Source organism: Pygocentrus nattereri, chromosome 2 (genome assembly GCF_015220715.1).
Source record: "Pygocentrus nattereri isolate fPygNat1 chromosome 2, fPygNat1.pri, whole genome shotgun sequence".
Lineage (NCBI taxonomy): Eukaryota > Metazoa > Chordata > Actinopteri > Characiformes > Serrasalmidae > Pygocentrus > Pygocentrus nattereri.
The window spans coordinates 34,309,469-34,326,637 of NC_051212.1; the positions used below are offsets into that span (position 1 = coordinate 34,309,469).

The window sequence follows — 17,169 nt, forward strand, 5'->3', positions numbered from 1 at the left end:
ATGACAAGACCATGAGGCTTAGAGCGTTCCTGCATGGGATGTGCAATGGTGCTTGCCTTTTGCCTTTTGTGTTCTTGCTCTGTCTGTCCACCCTTTTCTTGTACATTTCAGGAAGAATTAAGTAAGGGAGACATACTACCTAGCTGTGGCAAAGAACACCCAAACGCTTTCACAGTATGGGGTGCCCATGTAACCATCTGGCATGGTACACCCACGCGTTCACACTAGGTGTGATTCAGTGTGATACAGAGGTGCAATATTTTTTTTAATACAGCAAAAATAAGGAGTGCAAATATGAGTCATGTGTTCATACACTATATGGACCAAAATATTGGGACGCACCTCTTCAGCGTTGAATTCAGGTGTTTCATTCAGTGCCATTGCCACAGGTGTATCAAATCAAATCAAGCACCTAGCCATGCAGTCTGCCTTTTCACGCATTTGTGACAAAATGGGTCGTTCTAAAGAGCTCACTGAATTTGGGCGTGGTGCTGTAGTATGTTGGCACCATTGCAACAAGTCAGTGTGCAACATTTCTTTCCTCCTAGATAGTCCACGATCAAGTGTGAGTGGTATTATATAAAGTGGAAGCATTTAGGAACCACAACAACTCAGCCGCAAAGTGGCAGACCACGTAAAGTTACAGAGCAGGGTCAACTGTAAAGTTTGGTGGAGGAGGGATGATACTATGGGGTTGTTTTCAGGGATTGGCCAAGGCTCCTTAGTTCCAATGAAGGGAAATCTTAATGTTGCAGTATACCAAGACATTTGCCCCTGTGCACAAAGCAAAGTCCGTAAAGGCATTGTTGGGTGTTTGGTGTGGAAGAATGTGACTGGCCCACACAGAGCCATGACCTCAGTGAACATCCAACATTAGTGTCTGACCTCACAAATGATCCTCTGGATTATTGGGCAAAAATTCCCACAGGCACTCTCCAAAATCTTGTAGAAAGCTTCCCAGAAGAGTGGAAGCTGTTATAGCTACAAAGGGAGGATCAACTCAATAGTAATATCTATGGATTTAGAATGGGATGTATTAAAAAAGCTCTTATGGGTGTAATGTGTAGGTGTCCCAATACTTTTGTCCAAATAGTGTATGATTATGTTACTGTGTTAGTGTTTGCACAGCTTACATGCATGCACACCAGGGGCATAATGATGCGTATATTTTCAGTTTCAGTGGATTCCTTGAAAGATAATAAATGAGAGACACTTTGAAACACTTTGTCAAATTAGATTTTTTGAGTTTACATATTGAAATTGTTTCATTTTTAACGGAAACACACTCAGTGAGGATAATGTCAGAGTTATGCGTATTATATAATGTTGCTTGTAATATTGCCTTAAAGGGTATGAGTGTACTGTCATGGAACCATACCAGTCATTATTCTGTAGGGCCGGATGTGCCACTCAGTAGCTGATCACATCCTGTTCAAGATGCCAGGTAATGTGTTTTGTGTGTATTGTTTTTTGAACAAATGTTTATGACAAAGTTCTCATATTTAGCACATTCGACTCCACACAATTGTGTTTCCTTTTAATTATGTATTGGTGCATAGTTGTGCATTATGTGTGCCCACAGGAAAGAAAGATCAGAAAAAGCTTGCTCAATATGTCTTAATATCCCATAAATAACAGTAAGATCAGAGGGAAAGACCAAGGTATACTGCCCTGTGCTTTTTGGATTTTTCTCCCAAGTAAACTCACACGTCTCCTCTTGAGTTTGAGTAGAGATTAGAGTAGTAGGTAAAGTCACACACTGTGCTCAGATTTGCTGAGATAATAATGCTAGTTTATCTGCAATTAAACTAAAGGCTGGAATCTCAATATGAACACAATCATTTCTCATTCAAGGCTAATAGCCTTCTCAGTTCTGATAATAATTCAGCTGTGATTAACTATTATATTTTGTGTATCTGTGTCTGAAGTATCTAACGTTCACCTTTTGTCTAATGCTTTTCTCTTAAGGAATGTTAGAAGAAACACCATTAACTCTACTGAGCCATCAGAAAGTGACACTGAAACAATAAGATCTTCCTCTGGGTGCTTGTGTAATGGACATGGATGTGCATAAGGGCTTGTTCAGGGTGCAGCTGAATGTAAGCTGATGTTGGAAGTATTTAGTGTGATTCACAGCCACCTGTGAGGAGTGTGTTCTGGCATCTTTTAGGAATTCCCCCAGTGGGTGTACAGTATGCATTGTCAAGGGTGTTCTCAGGTGGCTGGTAGTGGGTTGCCTGACATAAGTCTACTGAGCCATAGTAACTTAATTTTATTACATGTTCACAGACTTATTTTAAAAAGGAATATAAAATCAACAGTAGCCTAAATGATTTTTTGTATATCTGCAAAATACATAACAAATAAATAAAGTGGTTGAATTTACATTTTGCCCACTACTTGCATATGCATACATATGTTCTGTATAAGTATTTGTCTGTATATGACTTTGTTTTAACCTTAACATTTTCCAGGTATTAGTCACAGTGTGATTCAAAATATCTGAAAAGGAAAATCAGTGTCTCCTTATTAGTGAAAACATGGCATTGTATACTTAATTTTAAATGATTATAAATTGTTCTTGTCTTGTGTCTTAATGGCAAATTCACCTTTAAAGCCTTTTTAAACTGTACTGTAACATCTTAATGGTTTTTATTCCTACGTCACAGTTTCTGATAAATGTTGATTATGTGTACGTATGTATTTACATGTCTGCAATTGGCAGCAGTTTCGGTGAAAGAAATGCAGTCAGTGTTAAACAATTGCTGCCATTAAAAGTAGGAAAATGTCACTGCAGCAGATATTGTTTTATTCTGCCATCTAGTGGTGCATTTGTTATGGTTTTATTGCATCAATAAATTGTAAAATTGTACAATTGACAGGAGTATAAAACAAACCTTTAATTGAACAAATGTATATTACAAGTCACAGAAAAGAAGCATAAATATCAGCTGCCATTGATTTTACAGAGACATATTTGGTATTTTGGACAACTATTTTGCTTTCTTTTTTCAAAACACTGTACAGTCATTTATTTTAGGAGCACAGATTTTACACATATGTACAAACCCTATTGATAAAAATGTTAAAAAACAAATCTACCAACTCTTCACATGGCAGCTGTCATGCTAAAAGCTAGTTAAGTGTATAGTGTATATACAGCAACAAATGTACATACATTCACAAACAGAAACCAACACAACATCAAGTACTTGTAATGCAATGCAATGACTAATGGCATTAATCATCCTTAAGAACAATGATTGGCAGGTTTGTGGCATATGGAGGAGTGGCTGTTGGTTTATATAGAGCACATGACATTTGCATGTGAGTTGAGCATATGCACCAGTCCCATGCTGGGAGCTAGAGCTGATCACCCTGTTTTCGTGACTCTTTGACCGCTGAGCACTTTAAAGCTTTTGGTCAAAATGAGATTAGTGTAATGCACAGGATGGCCTTGAAGACGTCAAACATACCTGTCTGTACCATGCTTTAGAAAGGCAGTATACTCAAAGTGTGATGAAACAGACTCAGGTTAGCAACCCTTAGGGTAGCATCATGTATATATACAAAATATCTAAAACATGTATTTTATCCATGTATAGAATTAATTTAATCACAGTTCCTTTTTACATGAACACCTTGAGCACTGAAGGTTTGACAGTTGAGTGGTACATTGACAGATTAGGCACTACATAATTCATGTTCTGTCACCTTAAGTGTTAATCAGTAACCAACAGCTGTGCTTCCTAAATCAAGGTGGTTCACATTATCATTTTCAGCACCTCCAACAGCAGTCTTCCTTCAAAAATCCATTATGTTAACCAGGTATGTAAGGCAGTTCTGATCATCGTGAAAATGAAATTGTTATTTTTTTAATCTGCTTATTGAAGATTGCCTCTTGAAAACAATATACATTTACTGGGTTCGCATGTACCATGTTCGCTTGTTGCAGTGATAAACTTTTACTTTAGAGTATGGGACAGTGTTGTCCACAAAATATAAAGAGCATTTCCAGGACATCAGGTTCTGTAGAACGCCTTGCAACCTCTGTTTGTGCACTCTGTCCTCTGACTGGCTGGGTAACCACAGGAGGTGCTAAAGCTTCTAACAAAGGATGCACTTTATTATCTGCTCTTTTGATGACTGGAGGGTTGAAGGCAGGTAGAATGCTGTCTTTCTCGGCCCAGGACTTGGGTGACTGTGTAACAGGACTCACCTTAGCCTCTCTTTTTGACAGGGTATCAGAATTTTGTCCTTCTGGCTCCAGCTCAGAGTCACTTGCATTAGGAAGGTTAAAATAGGTAAACTTTGGTCTTAATGACCTAGGCAGCTCCTCAAGCTCAGTAGAAGAGAGAGTCCTATTAGGAGAGGCTGGACAAAATAAAGAATATGGAACATCTTCCTTCATAGCATCTTGTTCATAATCAACTAATATGGTTGTGTTCTTTTCCACTGTCCTTGGAGATTCTAGTTCTGGGGAGGATTCACGAATCAGTTGGTTTTCATGAAGCAACCAGCAACCTTTGTCAATGAGGACAGCATCTTCAGGTACCACTTGAGCATTCAGAGTGACAAAGTGAGTTGACTGATTGAAGGCATCCACTGAGCTTGTGGCATTAAAGTATGATAGGTCAGTCTTTCCTTGAGTTCGAGCTTCATGGATGGAAGCCAAAGTGGTTACATTTGTCCTCCCAAGAGCTTCTCTTTGCTTCCCTCTGGAGGCAGATAGAGGTCTCCTATCATCTGGCCCTGTACTATTTGAATGACCTCTTCCATAGAGCCTCTCAATGGTTCTTCTGACAAACCCTTTGGCAATGGCTAATCGGCTAGTGTCATCCTCTCCACTGGAGGTCTCAGGTGATGTTTGGGACTGGTTTCCTCCACTGTCGCTGGATTCGGCTTGGTAGTCAGACATGTCAGAATTTGGACTGTGCTGTCGTCTGTGCCCAATGCAGGTTGTGGTGTTACTCTTAGCAAGAAACATCTCGCGGATTGACTTAACTCTGTTAACCTGAATGCTTTCTTCTGGCTCTTGTGCCAAAGAGCTGCTTCGGGAATCATAGCTGAAGGCTAATGAAGAGGAAAGGGGTTCTGAGGTCAAGTCCATATGTGACTGCTTAGTTGTCCTGATCTTCTTTGATGGTTCATTTGGTGAGTGCTTCTCACTGTCACCTTTGTCTTGTATTTGCACTTTAGATGGATACTTTATAAACTTCCCCACCTCCTCTTGTTCACTGGACATTTGAGAAACATCTAATTTATCAGTGTCTGAAATGTCTGGTAAATCGATGTGTGTCAAGAATCTGTCCACAGGCTTCTTGGGTATATCACTGGCCTTTTGTGCAACTGACTCAATATTACTGATGAGCTCTGCCACTGAAGCTTTCTTTTTTTCTGTAAAATGTGTTGTTTTTTCCTCATGCTCCTCAGCTTTTTCTGAACCATACTCTTTTTCCTCCACAAAATGTTCTTGATAAATTGTATAGCATTCTGGTTCTTCCAAAATCACCTGCTCCTCCCCTGAATAAATCCTTTTCTCCTCATAGACAATGTGCTGTTGCTCTGTTTCAAGTTGTATTGTATCCTCTTTCACATCTGATTCTATGTGAATAGCAAGCAAAGTAGCTTGCATTTCAGGTTGTCTGAAGAGTGTCTCCTCACAGTCTGTTTTACTGTGTAGTTGGCTTTCTGTTTGACTCACTTGGCCTTCATTTTGCCACTGAGAGAGAGTGGCGGTCATGGCATATTTTTGGTCACTACCAAGATTTTCTTCTTTATCACTAACTTGATCTTCAGAAAAGCTCATAATTTCTTCTTCACAACTGTCTTCTTCTTCCTCTGAGCTAGATTTTTCCTCTTCAGATGTTGTCAGTTTATTTTCACTACTAGTTGGTGATTTAGGGTTCTTCTCAGTATCCCTGTCTTCATCAATTTCCCCTGTATCCACCACCTTTTTTGCTGATTCCCTTCCTTCATGACAGTCTAGTACCTCCTCCATAGTGTCATTTGTCTTGGCTTTGCAGTCCTCAAATACTGCCCTCTCATCCATCACTTCCCTCTCCTTTAGTGGCTTGGCATTTATTTCCTGTTGCCTTGCCACGACTCCTCTATCCTCAGTTCTAATGAGCTCTGCTACTTTCTCTTCTGTTGTTTTTTGCTCTTCTTCCAAGGCAGACTCATGAGAAGACATGATCTTGTCTATGTCAAAGTCAAGCATACAGTCAGCCTGCTTGGTTCTTTTTATTTGGGAGAATTCCCCTTCATGCTTGTCAGTTGCCACTTTGATTTCTTTTTCAGCACTAACCAATAAATGTGTCACAGAGACATCTGAAATGCCACAGTCATCAAGGTGTGCTTGAACAGCATTTTCAATGACAGACTTAACATATATGTTTACATCTTCCAGCACAGAGTTGGGCAAGCTGATTGTTTTTTCCCTTAGGAACGACTCCGTAAATCCATTCATCTTTACGTCTGGGAGTGACTCACTCTGCTTTTCTAATCCATCCACCTGATTACCTCTGATGCTGTCCTCCTCTTGAGTGCAAAGAGCAGTTAGCTCTTCTCTGACCCTGTCAGGAACACCTAGATCTTCCATGAGTCCTTGAATTGCCTCTTCCTCTGAGTATGACCCAATATAAGACCCACTCCTTGAGGAACCTGATGTGGCACTATGACTCCTGGATAAATTGCTCAGTTCCTGGAATCCTCTCCAACTCTGCAGCAACTGAACAGATGTTGAGTTTTGCAGAGCATTTAGACTGGCTCTCAGCTTCTCTGCATCCTCTATGATTGCCATCTCCTTTAGCGACTGAAGCATAAGCAAAGCCTCAGAGCAGCTCAGGTTGTCTTGAGCTTGGCGGCATGCATTCAGATTGGCCAGACCATCCTTCAGGGTCATAACTGAGAGGAAGGCCAAGAGCACTCGAGAAGAGGAGCCAAAAGTAGAGGCCAAGTGTGAGGAGAAATCTGGCATGCTATTGGACTTCTCCAAACAAGACCGCCGCTTGTACTGTGTGACTTCACGGAGTGACTGAATGGAATAGCAGAGCTCCTCAAGAACTTGTCTCATATCTGGCCTCACTGCCATTTTAACTGAATATGATTTTTCTGCTTGCAAAACTGACATTTCTGTGGTAGGTGTAATCAGGGCATGTGATTGTTCCCTCAAAGATGTACAATTAGTAGTTTCAGATGTGGTTATGTCCCTATGTAGGATGATGGATTTTGTTGCATCATTGCTTACTTGGGATTTGCCTAACAAAGTTCTTTTGGATTCAGACAATGAAGAAGGTCTCAGTCTTGGCTTCTTGTCAGAAGTTACCTGTGTAGATAATATTTTCTCCATACTTTGATTGTTGAAGAGTGATGCCTTGGTCAGAGTGTTGTTTTTAGGTATTTTTTCTACAGAGTGTTGGTTGGGTAGAAGAGTCTTTTCTGAAGAAGGGCTGCGAAGAATAGGTGTTTCTTTTACATGAACATTACCTGTAGATGTTTTATCAATGTGCATTTCTGAACCAGAATCTTTTGATTGAACTGGCATTTTTTCTTGATTTGAATATAATTTTGAGGACTCTATTAATTCATTATCTGAGGTAGCCTGGCTTGTTTTTCCAGAGGCATTTCTTGCCAATGATGTTTCTCCTTGTGACAGATTTGGGATTATTTTTTTCTCTGATGATTTATCCTTCAGTGATGAACTGTCTTCTGAGGAAAGGCTTTTCTTCCATGTATTTTTTTTTAGAGAGAGATTTCTTAGTAAAGGTATTTCCCCTACAGTATTATTTTGAGGAGACTTTACTTCTGTTGATGTGTTCTTTTCAAAAGTATTTCTTTTAGACAGGGATGTGTTCTCTTCTGATGAATCTTTGGGTAGGGAAATTCTTTCTGGAGAGAAATCACTGGGTAATGTTTCCTTCACAGAAGAGAATTCCTCTTCCATTGATGACTTTGCTGGCGATAGATTTCTGAGTGATGAAGTATTATGTACTTGAACACAACATGGTAGATCCTCCTTTGATGTTTCTCTAGCACATATAGTCTCACAGGTTATCTCTCCAACCTCTGGAGAAGACTGTAACTCCTCAGGTGTCAGAAAGGTTGTGCTTTCCTGTAACTCTGTGTGGGTAGATGGTACCTGTTCCTGGTCAGGTTCACTCTTCTGCAGCCAGAGGTTTACATATTCATTGAAGATTGAGGAAGAAGAGTGCAGACCAGGAAGGGATATGCTTTCACTAAGCTCTTGCGTTTCTCGCTGAAAATCTCGCTCCTCGTTCATAGATGTCTGCCGTGTTAGTGTACATTTATTGGTTGTTGCATGAAGCAGGTTTTTCTTTGGAGAGGCTGAACTTTCATTAAGTTTCTTATAGGACATGTCTGGTTGAACAGGATTCACTTCAATGGTACATTGTTCTTTCTCAGCTGGTAATTCATTTGGACTTTGTATCATCAACTGAACAGGATTGTGTATCATGGAAGGAGTACTTTCTTGATGATTGGCTTGATTGTTTCTCCTTTTTAGAAGCTTCTGAATAGCTTTTGCCCGGTAATGCTCAGTACGTCTCGTTGTTCCAGCTCGGCTAAAAATATCAGCTTTTATTTTCTTTATTTCTTTCAACGTGTCCATTTTATCATCTTTTTGCTTTCGTTCAGGGGCAGCAATTTGGAAAATATGATTCTTTTTGACAATTACTCTCACTGGCTTTCTCTTCTTGCTAGTTTCTGCTGTGGAAGGTTTAGGAAATTCAATAATAGAACTTGTTGCCTTCTTACTTCTGATTTCCTGAGAGAAGTTTTTTTGGTGTAATGCGTAGAGGTCTGATTGGAAGACGTTCTGCTGTCTCATAAGTGACCCATAAGTGCTAGAGACCCTGTGCTCAGACTCCAAATCCTCACTGTAAGACCGTATTGTTTTTTCAGAGGATGCAGGAAATACAGTATCAGATGACGCTGGCCGAGCTCCAGCTGAACTGTATGTGCCCATGCCCTGAATACAGAGCTGTGTATTGGCAAAGAAATTCTCCTGGCAGGTCTGTTGTTCATAGATGTGGAGCACTGTCTCATGGACCGCCTCCCCATTGTCCTGTAGTTGTAGAATCTCTGCCGACTTATAGCTGTCGGACTGCAGTTGTGAGGTTGTTGCATTCAGTTCAGAGGGCAGGTTGCTGCGGGGTTTAGGTACAGGGCGACTTCTGCACTGCCGAACCATGCAGTGCTCCTGCTTCATCTCACCATTACTTGTCTCTTCCCTGTAGGCATATGATCCCAACACATTCTCCTGGATCTCAGTTTCTGTAACTTTCATGGTGCTCCCAACAGATTGTTTCTGCTGAACTTTACACCACCCAGGGCTAGAAGGAAGGGAATGGAGGGGCTCTTTTTTCCCAGTGATTGGCTCTGCTCTACCTGTCTCCATCTCTTCAGGACTATCCATAAGAAAGGCAAGTTCTTCTGGGCAATTCTCGATTACCTCTGAGGCCACAGGGTCAACTTCAGGGGGAATATTGTCAGATATGGTTGCACAAATATCAGGATCTGATTTGGTCTTCATTTGACTGGGCACATTGGAGCGACTAAGCGTAGTTGTCCAATGAATTGTCTCCTCTTCTTTGATGGTTAGGCGCACCTTCATCTCCACAGTCATGCTGCCGTCCTGGTTGATCCGAAAGGACTTTTCAATGTCATCTTCAGTGGGCATGTGGATGTCTCCCTCACCTTCACCATCCAGACAGGCAATTGTGTCAGTCTCTGCAATGGATTCTGGCAACTGACCAGTCTCCATTTCTACAGAACCAGTAGGGTTACTTGGATAGTCACATGCACTTCCTGCAAAACTGTTGTGTATCTGATTCACAATGTAGCGCTCTGAGGATGGTGAGAAGGGACGAGATTTCGTGCTGCTGGTCATGGATTTCTTTTTCCCTTTAGTAGTTATTATTAATTATTAGTAATTAAAAGAGGACAGCATTTTACCAGAAGACGGTGTGAAATGCGTCAGATTGATTAGCCATTCCAAGATAGCAGGAAAGCATTGACAGGGAGAGAAAGAGAAAGGGAAGATACCAGGATTAGAGAGAGTAAAGATATGGAGCAACATGGTGCATGTTATAAGATGTAGGTCATGATAGGTATTACTCCCTCAGATAATCTCGACCATGGCCAGTCATACATATATACAGGCCAGTAGAGCATTAGAAGCATTAGACAGTTAAGTATTCAAGGAAATTAAAATTACACAAGAAGAATTCTGTGTTCAGTATTTGTAACTTAAATCTGCACGAAATTACCTTGGAAAATGCATAACACATTAATGCACAAATCACTAAAATATGGTAGAATTAAACTGAATTTGCAGCATAGATTCAAAGGTATTGTGAACTGGATAAAATGTTTTAGACTTACGGGACACAGGATGCAGCCGTCCTACACTTTTTGCTGGTAGCCAAGTCAGAGCAGAAGGTTTCTGGACATCATAGTTTGCTTTTCTAAAAGGCTCACGTCCAGCAGCTACCAATACCCCTGAGCACAAGATCAGAGCAGGAAGTCCATCCACCTGCAATACAGCAAAACATCTTCATTTTTATCCAACTCTTCTTGGACAGCTTTTAAAATGACTTGTTATCTCTTAAATAATCTGTGATCCACTGACAGTCAAAGGCTATTCAATAGCTGTGTAATGTTCACTTGTTAAATTTAAGAAGTAATAAAATTTGCAGTAGTAGTTCAGTGGATAGTGGTCTCATATACAGAGTATTTTAAGTACTTCCCAGGATGCAGTGCAGTGTAATAGGATGAGATGGTAAAGAAGCTTAATGCTGAAGGGGATAGATTTTCTTCAACCCTCTCTGTGTTATTTATGCTCATAGCAATTACAGCCTACAATGCATTTAAGGAAACAACACAATAAACAGAATAGACCCTTCCTGCAGTTATACAGGCTTCCGAGGTAGATTTGTTTTTTGCTATTAACTATCTATAAATCAAGGCCAAATAAAAGCAATCTCTTTCTCCCAACTCCTTCAGTTGACAAAATTTTACCATTTTACCACTTTTCTTGCGTAATGCACCAGAATACCAAATTGTGAACCCAGCATTGAGAATCAAATCGAGTAGAGGGCTCAGTGTATCATTACCACCCCTTGATGGAAATATTTGTAGTTTACACAACAAGCTGGATTTACACATTCATAAGTGAGCAAGCGAATCAACATAGCAGTTGCATGAAGTTTTTTGATATGAAGAAAGATTTATGTGTTCATAAGGTGTGGACAAGGCAGTGTAATTATTTTATGCACTCGCTAGGATCACCAAATATTATATTGTTTCTGCCATTAAAATGTTTCAGAAATAATGTGAAATATCTAACAAATTGTGAAATAGCACAGAAATACAGAGAGCATGACAATCCACAAAAAACATTAAGTAACCTACTAAAATGGGAATATAATTTAGTTCGAAAAGTAACCAAGAACATGAACTAGTCTGATGTGGATTAAAACTAAATTTACATCAAAATTTATAGCTACCATTTGGAAAACATAACCAACGTAACCAAAATATAAAAAAAATGATACCTACTACTTGGAGTAAACCAGTTGGAGAAAGCATTAACACTTTGAATTAGTCAATTAAGTAGAACTAGAAGTAAGTTTTGGTCAACAATTTTTAGATGGAAAGAATCACTAGCTCAGTGTTTACTGATGTCCTACAAGAGGCCAGTTTCTAATTTAATTACAATTTCTTAGTCCATTTGTTTGCCTAGGCCCATAATCTGATACTACTCAGAGGTACCGATCTTTTGATCCTTTAATTCATCTGATATTTGATGAGAACCACAAGAGCACAGCTGGCATACTGAGGTGAAACCATATATTGAAACTTTGATAGCCTGTGTCTTCAGCAGCTTCCGAAAACTGCAAATATTTTAATTAACTTCTCACCCTTCTTCCAACTGGTGTGTACAGCTTCAGCACAGGAAAATGCATGACCTCAGATACAAGATCCAGCAGTGCCTCAAAAGAGTGAGTGGTCCTTTTCTGCAACAAAAGCATGTGCCTGACTTCTGGATCTCCATTGCGGAACACCACCAGCCTCTTTGGCGTGTGCAGCAGGGCTGCATGCTCATTCCGTCTGGCCCTGCGAGTGCTGCGCAGGCCAGGACTCTGTCGCTGTCGGGCCAGGCGCCTGCTGCTGACTGGCCGGGCATGGTACCATGGTGGCGGTTTGCGTTGTGCCCGCTCCAGGTCAATGGGCTTCACGGTTCGCTTGTCAGAGCAGATGTAGGAATGGCCATGGTGCAGCTGGTCAAGGGAGCGGACTGTCGTGTGGCCTCGTGGTGTGGTGATAGTGCGGACTCCAAAAGGCAGTGGAACACGCTTGGACAGGCTGTCCAGTAGCCCCTCGAAGGTTTTGAAAGTTCGGTTATTGATGACCACGGGTAAACCACTGAACTGCGCATCACCGCTTTTGTAGAAGCACACACGCTTTGAGGCAATAGGCTCACTCATGTATGGTTGGCGGGATGTCATCAAAGTATGGATGCTGCCAGAGGACTGGGCCTGCGGTGGGGCTTTCCGCACTGCTGAAGCTTCGTTCATAATCTCACTGTAACAGAGCACAGAAGGAGAGAGAGGGATATAAAGGGAAGAGAATCCGATCACAAAACCACTTGACTTTAGGAAATGATTCAGTACATCATGAGATCTCAGTTTTCACCGTAATTTCATTTTATTTGATTCTGTTGATTTGATTAATCATTTCTTAGTTTTCATTCATGGAATACACAAAAACTATTTCAACAATAGTGGAATAGAGACCATAAACTCTTACACTGAAGAAAAGCCTGCAAATTTTATTTTAGCCAAATATACACATTTTATTTAAGATTATTATAATCAATTAGACAAATTGTAACGAAATCTTCTTTAAAGTTAAAACTTCTTTTAGTGCATTATGATGCATCAGTGCGTTTTGCACCCCTACTGAATAGAACAGAGAACAAATGTGACTCTACAGAAATGCTAATACAGAACAAAAAAAAAACTGACCTTGCTAGCTGCCAAGTTTTAGTTTTGGGTCAGTATCAGGTACCTTGGCATACACTGTGAAGAGCACATCAGGTATAAAGTTCATAATTAAGTCTTTTTTAATGATGTTGTTTGATATCATTCAGTTGAAAGTATTCACTTATTTAAAAATAACATTATATGCAAGATAACCGCCATGTTGAGAAATACATGTGTAAATACATGAGTGTAATTGATTGTGTTGCTGACTGACAGAACATGCAGCATCTTTAACGCCAGGTGTTGTTTACTGCCTCACCTAGCTAGATTAAATGCACTGTCACGGCATCAAGTGAGACAGACATGTCCAATTATTCCGACTTCCATCCATAGGAACAGTAAAACTAAGGCAACCAATTAAACCAATTAAACCTTTTTTTAAATATAGACTTTTACTAAAATAGGAGTTCCAATAGTCTCACCAGTTCCATCAGTGCTAACAGTTGTAATTAATATACAGGTAAACAGAAAAGGAATCCATTTCAAATAGACAAAGAAAAAGAACCTTGATCATTTTGAGTTATATAGTTATGCATTATAGTTAATAATACACATGTCACAACTTTCTTTAAAAATTTCTACATAATAAAATTACTGAGTTGTAAACCAAGTATTTCAGAGTGTTTGGTGCATTATGGAGAACCTTGCTGACTCATATTTCTTTACAGTGGTGGTTATGGGAACCAGCGGTTGCGAATTGTACAATGCAAATAAAACCATTTCATTTACTATCCAAATGGCCAGCGAGCCGTCTGAGTTTATACTGATAATAGTAAAATAGTGCTATATCTGAAAAATAGTGAATGTGCTAATAAGTTTTAGGCCAAAACCTTCTCTCAGAGTGGTTTATGACTATTTTACCTTTATAAACATTACATATAAAACACAGAAGGCTCACTGTTCATTTTGAATAGTAAATAAAAAATGCATTATACACATCGCAATGCCAAGTTCTAAAAGCTACCTTACAGAGGAAATCAGGCAAAGTAACCATTTCATGTAATAATGGTCTATGAGGGAGCTTTTTGAGGCATTATAGTCTTCAAACGTCTGGTTCCTATCACCACCACTGAACAATTCTGACTCAGTAAGTTTCTCCAGAACAGAGCATCTCATGTCAAACCACTCTGAATGCCTTTTTTTTACATCTTAATAAAGATATGCATACATTTTTAAAAATCACTGTTTTTACACGGTATTTACCTTTAAATCTGTTCTGCAACTAAACTTTAATCATTTCAACAATCACAAGAATTTCTGTATATTTTGTCAACATTTTGATGGTTCATCTATGTAATAGATACATTATAACAGTTTTATGATGAACATTGTATAGATAATTAAAAACCCACAGAGCTGTGTTATTTAAACAGTTATGTAGCCCAGTAACAAACCCCTTTAGTGCTCTGAATATAGACTCACCTCATGGAAGATTAACAGGGCAACTTTTATAACTAACTACCTCTACAGACAACTGCTTAAAAAAGGAAGCAAGCTAACAAATGATGAATGTCATCTTCTTTAAAAAAGGAATCACTCTAAAAGTCTTTTCACACTCACCAGACTTCCCATATTGAGTAGAAATTTTGAGTAGAGTGATTGCTCCCTCATATTGCGCTGTGGAGCTCCGTGCTGGAGACTGTGGGTTATTCTGGGCGATGGCTTCAGTATTAATTTGCTTAATCTTTGCTCACTACTAATCCCAGCCCCACTGAGGAGAGCCCTCTTCATGGAATACGCATGTGTGTGAAAAAGTTACTGTGTTTCTGTGTGTTTCTGTGTACAAGTATAGAAAGGGCTCATAAGAAATACAAACTACTGTAGAAATTAAAGTCAGCATCTTTATGATGTGAATGCCACTATAAAAAAAATGTAGTTTGAGGCTAGGCTGTCATTAACCGTTTCAATGTGTATAATAAACAGATTTACATAAGTGAAGTAGCTGTTAAATCACCATTATAGCTCCTGTCACACTGTCCTGACTCTGTGTTTCTGTGTTTAAGGTCCAGGTGGCCACTGGACCTTTGCCTAATCTAATTGTGCATGCTTACAAAGGATAAGGACAGGACTGTGAGTGTTCGTGTGAGAGAGACTGAGGGTTAAGGCTGCTTGTTTATGGGTAGAAGAACAAAAAAGCAGTGTGTAAATTTCAAAGAGTGACACGTTAGGCTATAAGTGTAATTTAGTGATTAAAGAAATGATTGAAACAATAATTAAAATAGTTAAAACAAAATTCTGAAATGTGAGTAATGGAAATTAATTATAATGGCATACATAGTGCTGTAGCAGGTGTTATGGGCCCAGAATGGCAGTGACAGTGACGCCATTCTTCCTATTATGTAATTAGTGTACCATCAATATAAATTGGAAGCTGTGATTTTACAGTAAAATTGTTAATAAAGTTGCTTTAAAAGAGCACATGAGGATTAGAGGAATCTAGTGCAGGTTTTAGAAGATGTGTAGTGTGCTTGTTTTCAAAGGATTTTACCTCATTAAAATCTTATTTTCCTTGAAATTGTATTTTGAAAGTATTTTAGTAACAAAATATTGTATTGTGTAATGTGTTATAAAACCTTCTTTATCTATTGTTTTGTTTTTTGGTTGTGGGCCCACCACAGACAATGTACTTTGGCCCCGCAGCATATTACAGTACTGCTCTGTGTGAGATAGAGAGCACTAGATTGTATGGTCTCATTCTGATAATTATGAAATAAACATGAAGACAAAATCTGTCCTTAAAGAGATTTAAACCAGAATCAGCACAAACGCACACAGACATGCTTGTTATACTCACTAAATATTATACACAGGAGACGTACAGAGAGATTAACCCGTGCCTGGCATAAGGTTGCTTTAAGGTTGAGGAAGATCAAACAACCACCACCACCAAGGGAGCAATGATGAGTGGGAATGTGCACATGTTCCATAAGCATGTGTGCATAGGGAAAGAATGTTGGACCTGCAGGAATTGAAGAAGTCTGGAATGCCGGTGTGGTCTCCTGCCGAGTCCAAACCATTCCCAAAACAAAACGGAGAGGAGGAATGCCAAACATTCAGCAAAGCAAGCTCTTTTACCATTACTGATAAGAAACATTGTTTGTGTAATGGCATGCACGTGTGTGTGTGTGTGTGTGTGTGTGTGTGTGTGTGTGTGTGTGTGTGTGTGTATGTGTGTTTGTGAGTAAAATTGAAAATAGAACTGTCTACTCATTGCTTGATCAGCATGGAATTTCAGCTCTACTATTCCTACATACTATTCCTCCAAACTGAACTCAACAAGCTTTTAGATAAGAGCCTGCTGTGTTGAGATAACTGGCTGGAATGTTTGTGTGTGTTTGTGTGTGTGTATGTGTGTGTGTGTGTGTGTGTGTGTGTGTGTGTGTGTGTGTGTGTGTGTGTGTGTGTGTCTATATTTAACCCTTCACTGCGGTCCCGGCGCCGGCTCCAGATCCCTGAACACTCTCTTACTGGGAAACTATTCAGGATACATTTAGGATGAAATAAGGGATATGTCTGATATGTGAAACTTGCGCACACACACACACACACACACACACACACACGCTCAAAAGAACAAATGACATTTTCCTTCTCCCCCACTAGCCAGCCTCCTTTTTTGTCTCTGTCTCCCTTTCGTTTGTACCCCTGGTGACCCTTTGAATTGCCGACCCCTGTAAACGGATGAACTGGGAGTAAAGCTGAGATCATATTTATCGTCATACTATAATTACAATAAACAACATCATTGTGATCAAAATTCAGTTACAAAGTACCTGACGTTACAGAGCCTCACCCTATAGCTTGCATTTTCAATTACTGGCTCAGGGCTAAGTTAAGCTGTCTATGTCCTGATGTAGGGAGAATTCCAGGCTTTTCCAGAGTGCCTTTTATGGAGGAAACAAAGATTCCAGGCCCAGGGTTGACTCCTGGCAAAACACTTCCTCTTGCCTGGCTCCCTGCTGCTCCAGGTCCTGACCGCTCTTCCACTGGAATTCCCGACCGCACTGCCCTCCAACCCCACACCATGCCAGCCTGCTAATCTGACCGGGTTACACACAGGCCTTTCCTCACAGAGAGCACACTCACATGTAGACACTAAAAC

The 17,169-nt window shown here is 39.9% G+C and overlaps 1 protein-coding gene across 2 annotated transcripts; it reads right to left on the reverse strand.

Annotated features, from left to right (window-relative positions):
- Nucleotides 1-2,930: 2,930 nt before the first annotated feature.
- Nucleotides 2,931-14,701, reverse strand: LOC108436138 (oxygen-regulated protein 1-like). 2 transcript variants are annotated; one of them, XM_017712429.1, is made up of 5 exons: nucleotides 14,628-14,701; nucleotides 13,050-13,103; nucleotides 11,943-12,606; nucleotides 10,405-10,555; nucleotides 2,931-9,924 (listed from the first exon to the last, which is right to left on the reverse strand). In XM_017712429.1, the coding sequence occupies exons 3-5, from the start codon at nucleotides 12,597-12,599 to the stop codon at nucleotides 3,971-3,973; spliced, it is 6,762 nt and encodes a 2,253-aa protein (XP_017567918.1). In that variant the 5' UTR covers nucleotides 12,600-12,606; nucleotides 13,050-13,103; nucleotides 14,628-14,701; the 3' UTR covers nucleotides 2,931-3,970. The 2 variants fall into 2 exon arrangements, with proteins under 2 accessions (XP_017567918.1, XP_017567919.1); XM_017712430.1 differs by lacking the exon at nucleotides 13,050-13,103 and having other exon boundaries at nucleotides 14,628-14,700.
- Nucleotides 14,702-17,169: the final 2,468 nt, after the last annotated feature.

Coding starts and splice junctions, on each gene's coding strand:
- LOC108436138 (XM_017712429.1), bottom strand. CDS start 12,599: ATGAACGAAGCTTCAGCAGTGCGGAAAGCCCCACCGCAGGCCCAGTCC. Junction 10,556..11,942: donor ACACACCAGTTGGAAGAAGG/GTGAGAAGTTAA, acceptor GCTGTATTGCAG/GTGGATGGACTTCCTGCTCT. Junction 9,925..10,404: donor ACGGCTGCATCCTGTGTCCC/GTAAGTCTAAAA, acceptor TAACTACTAAAG/GGAAAAAGAAATCCATGACC.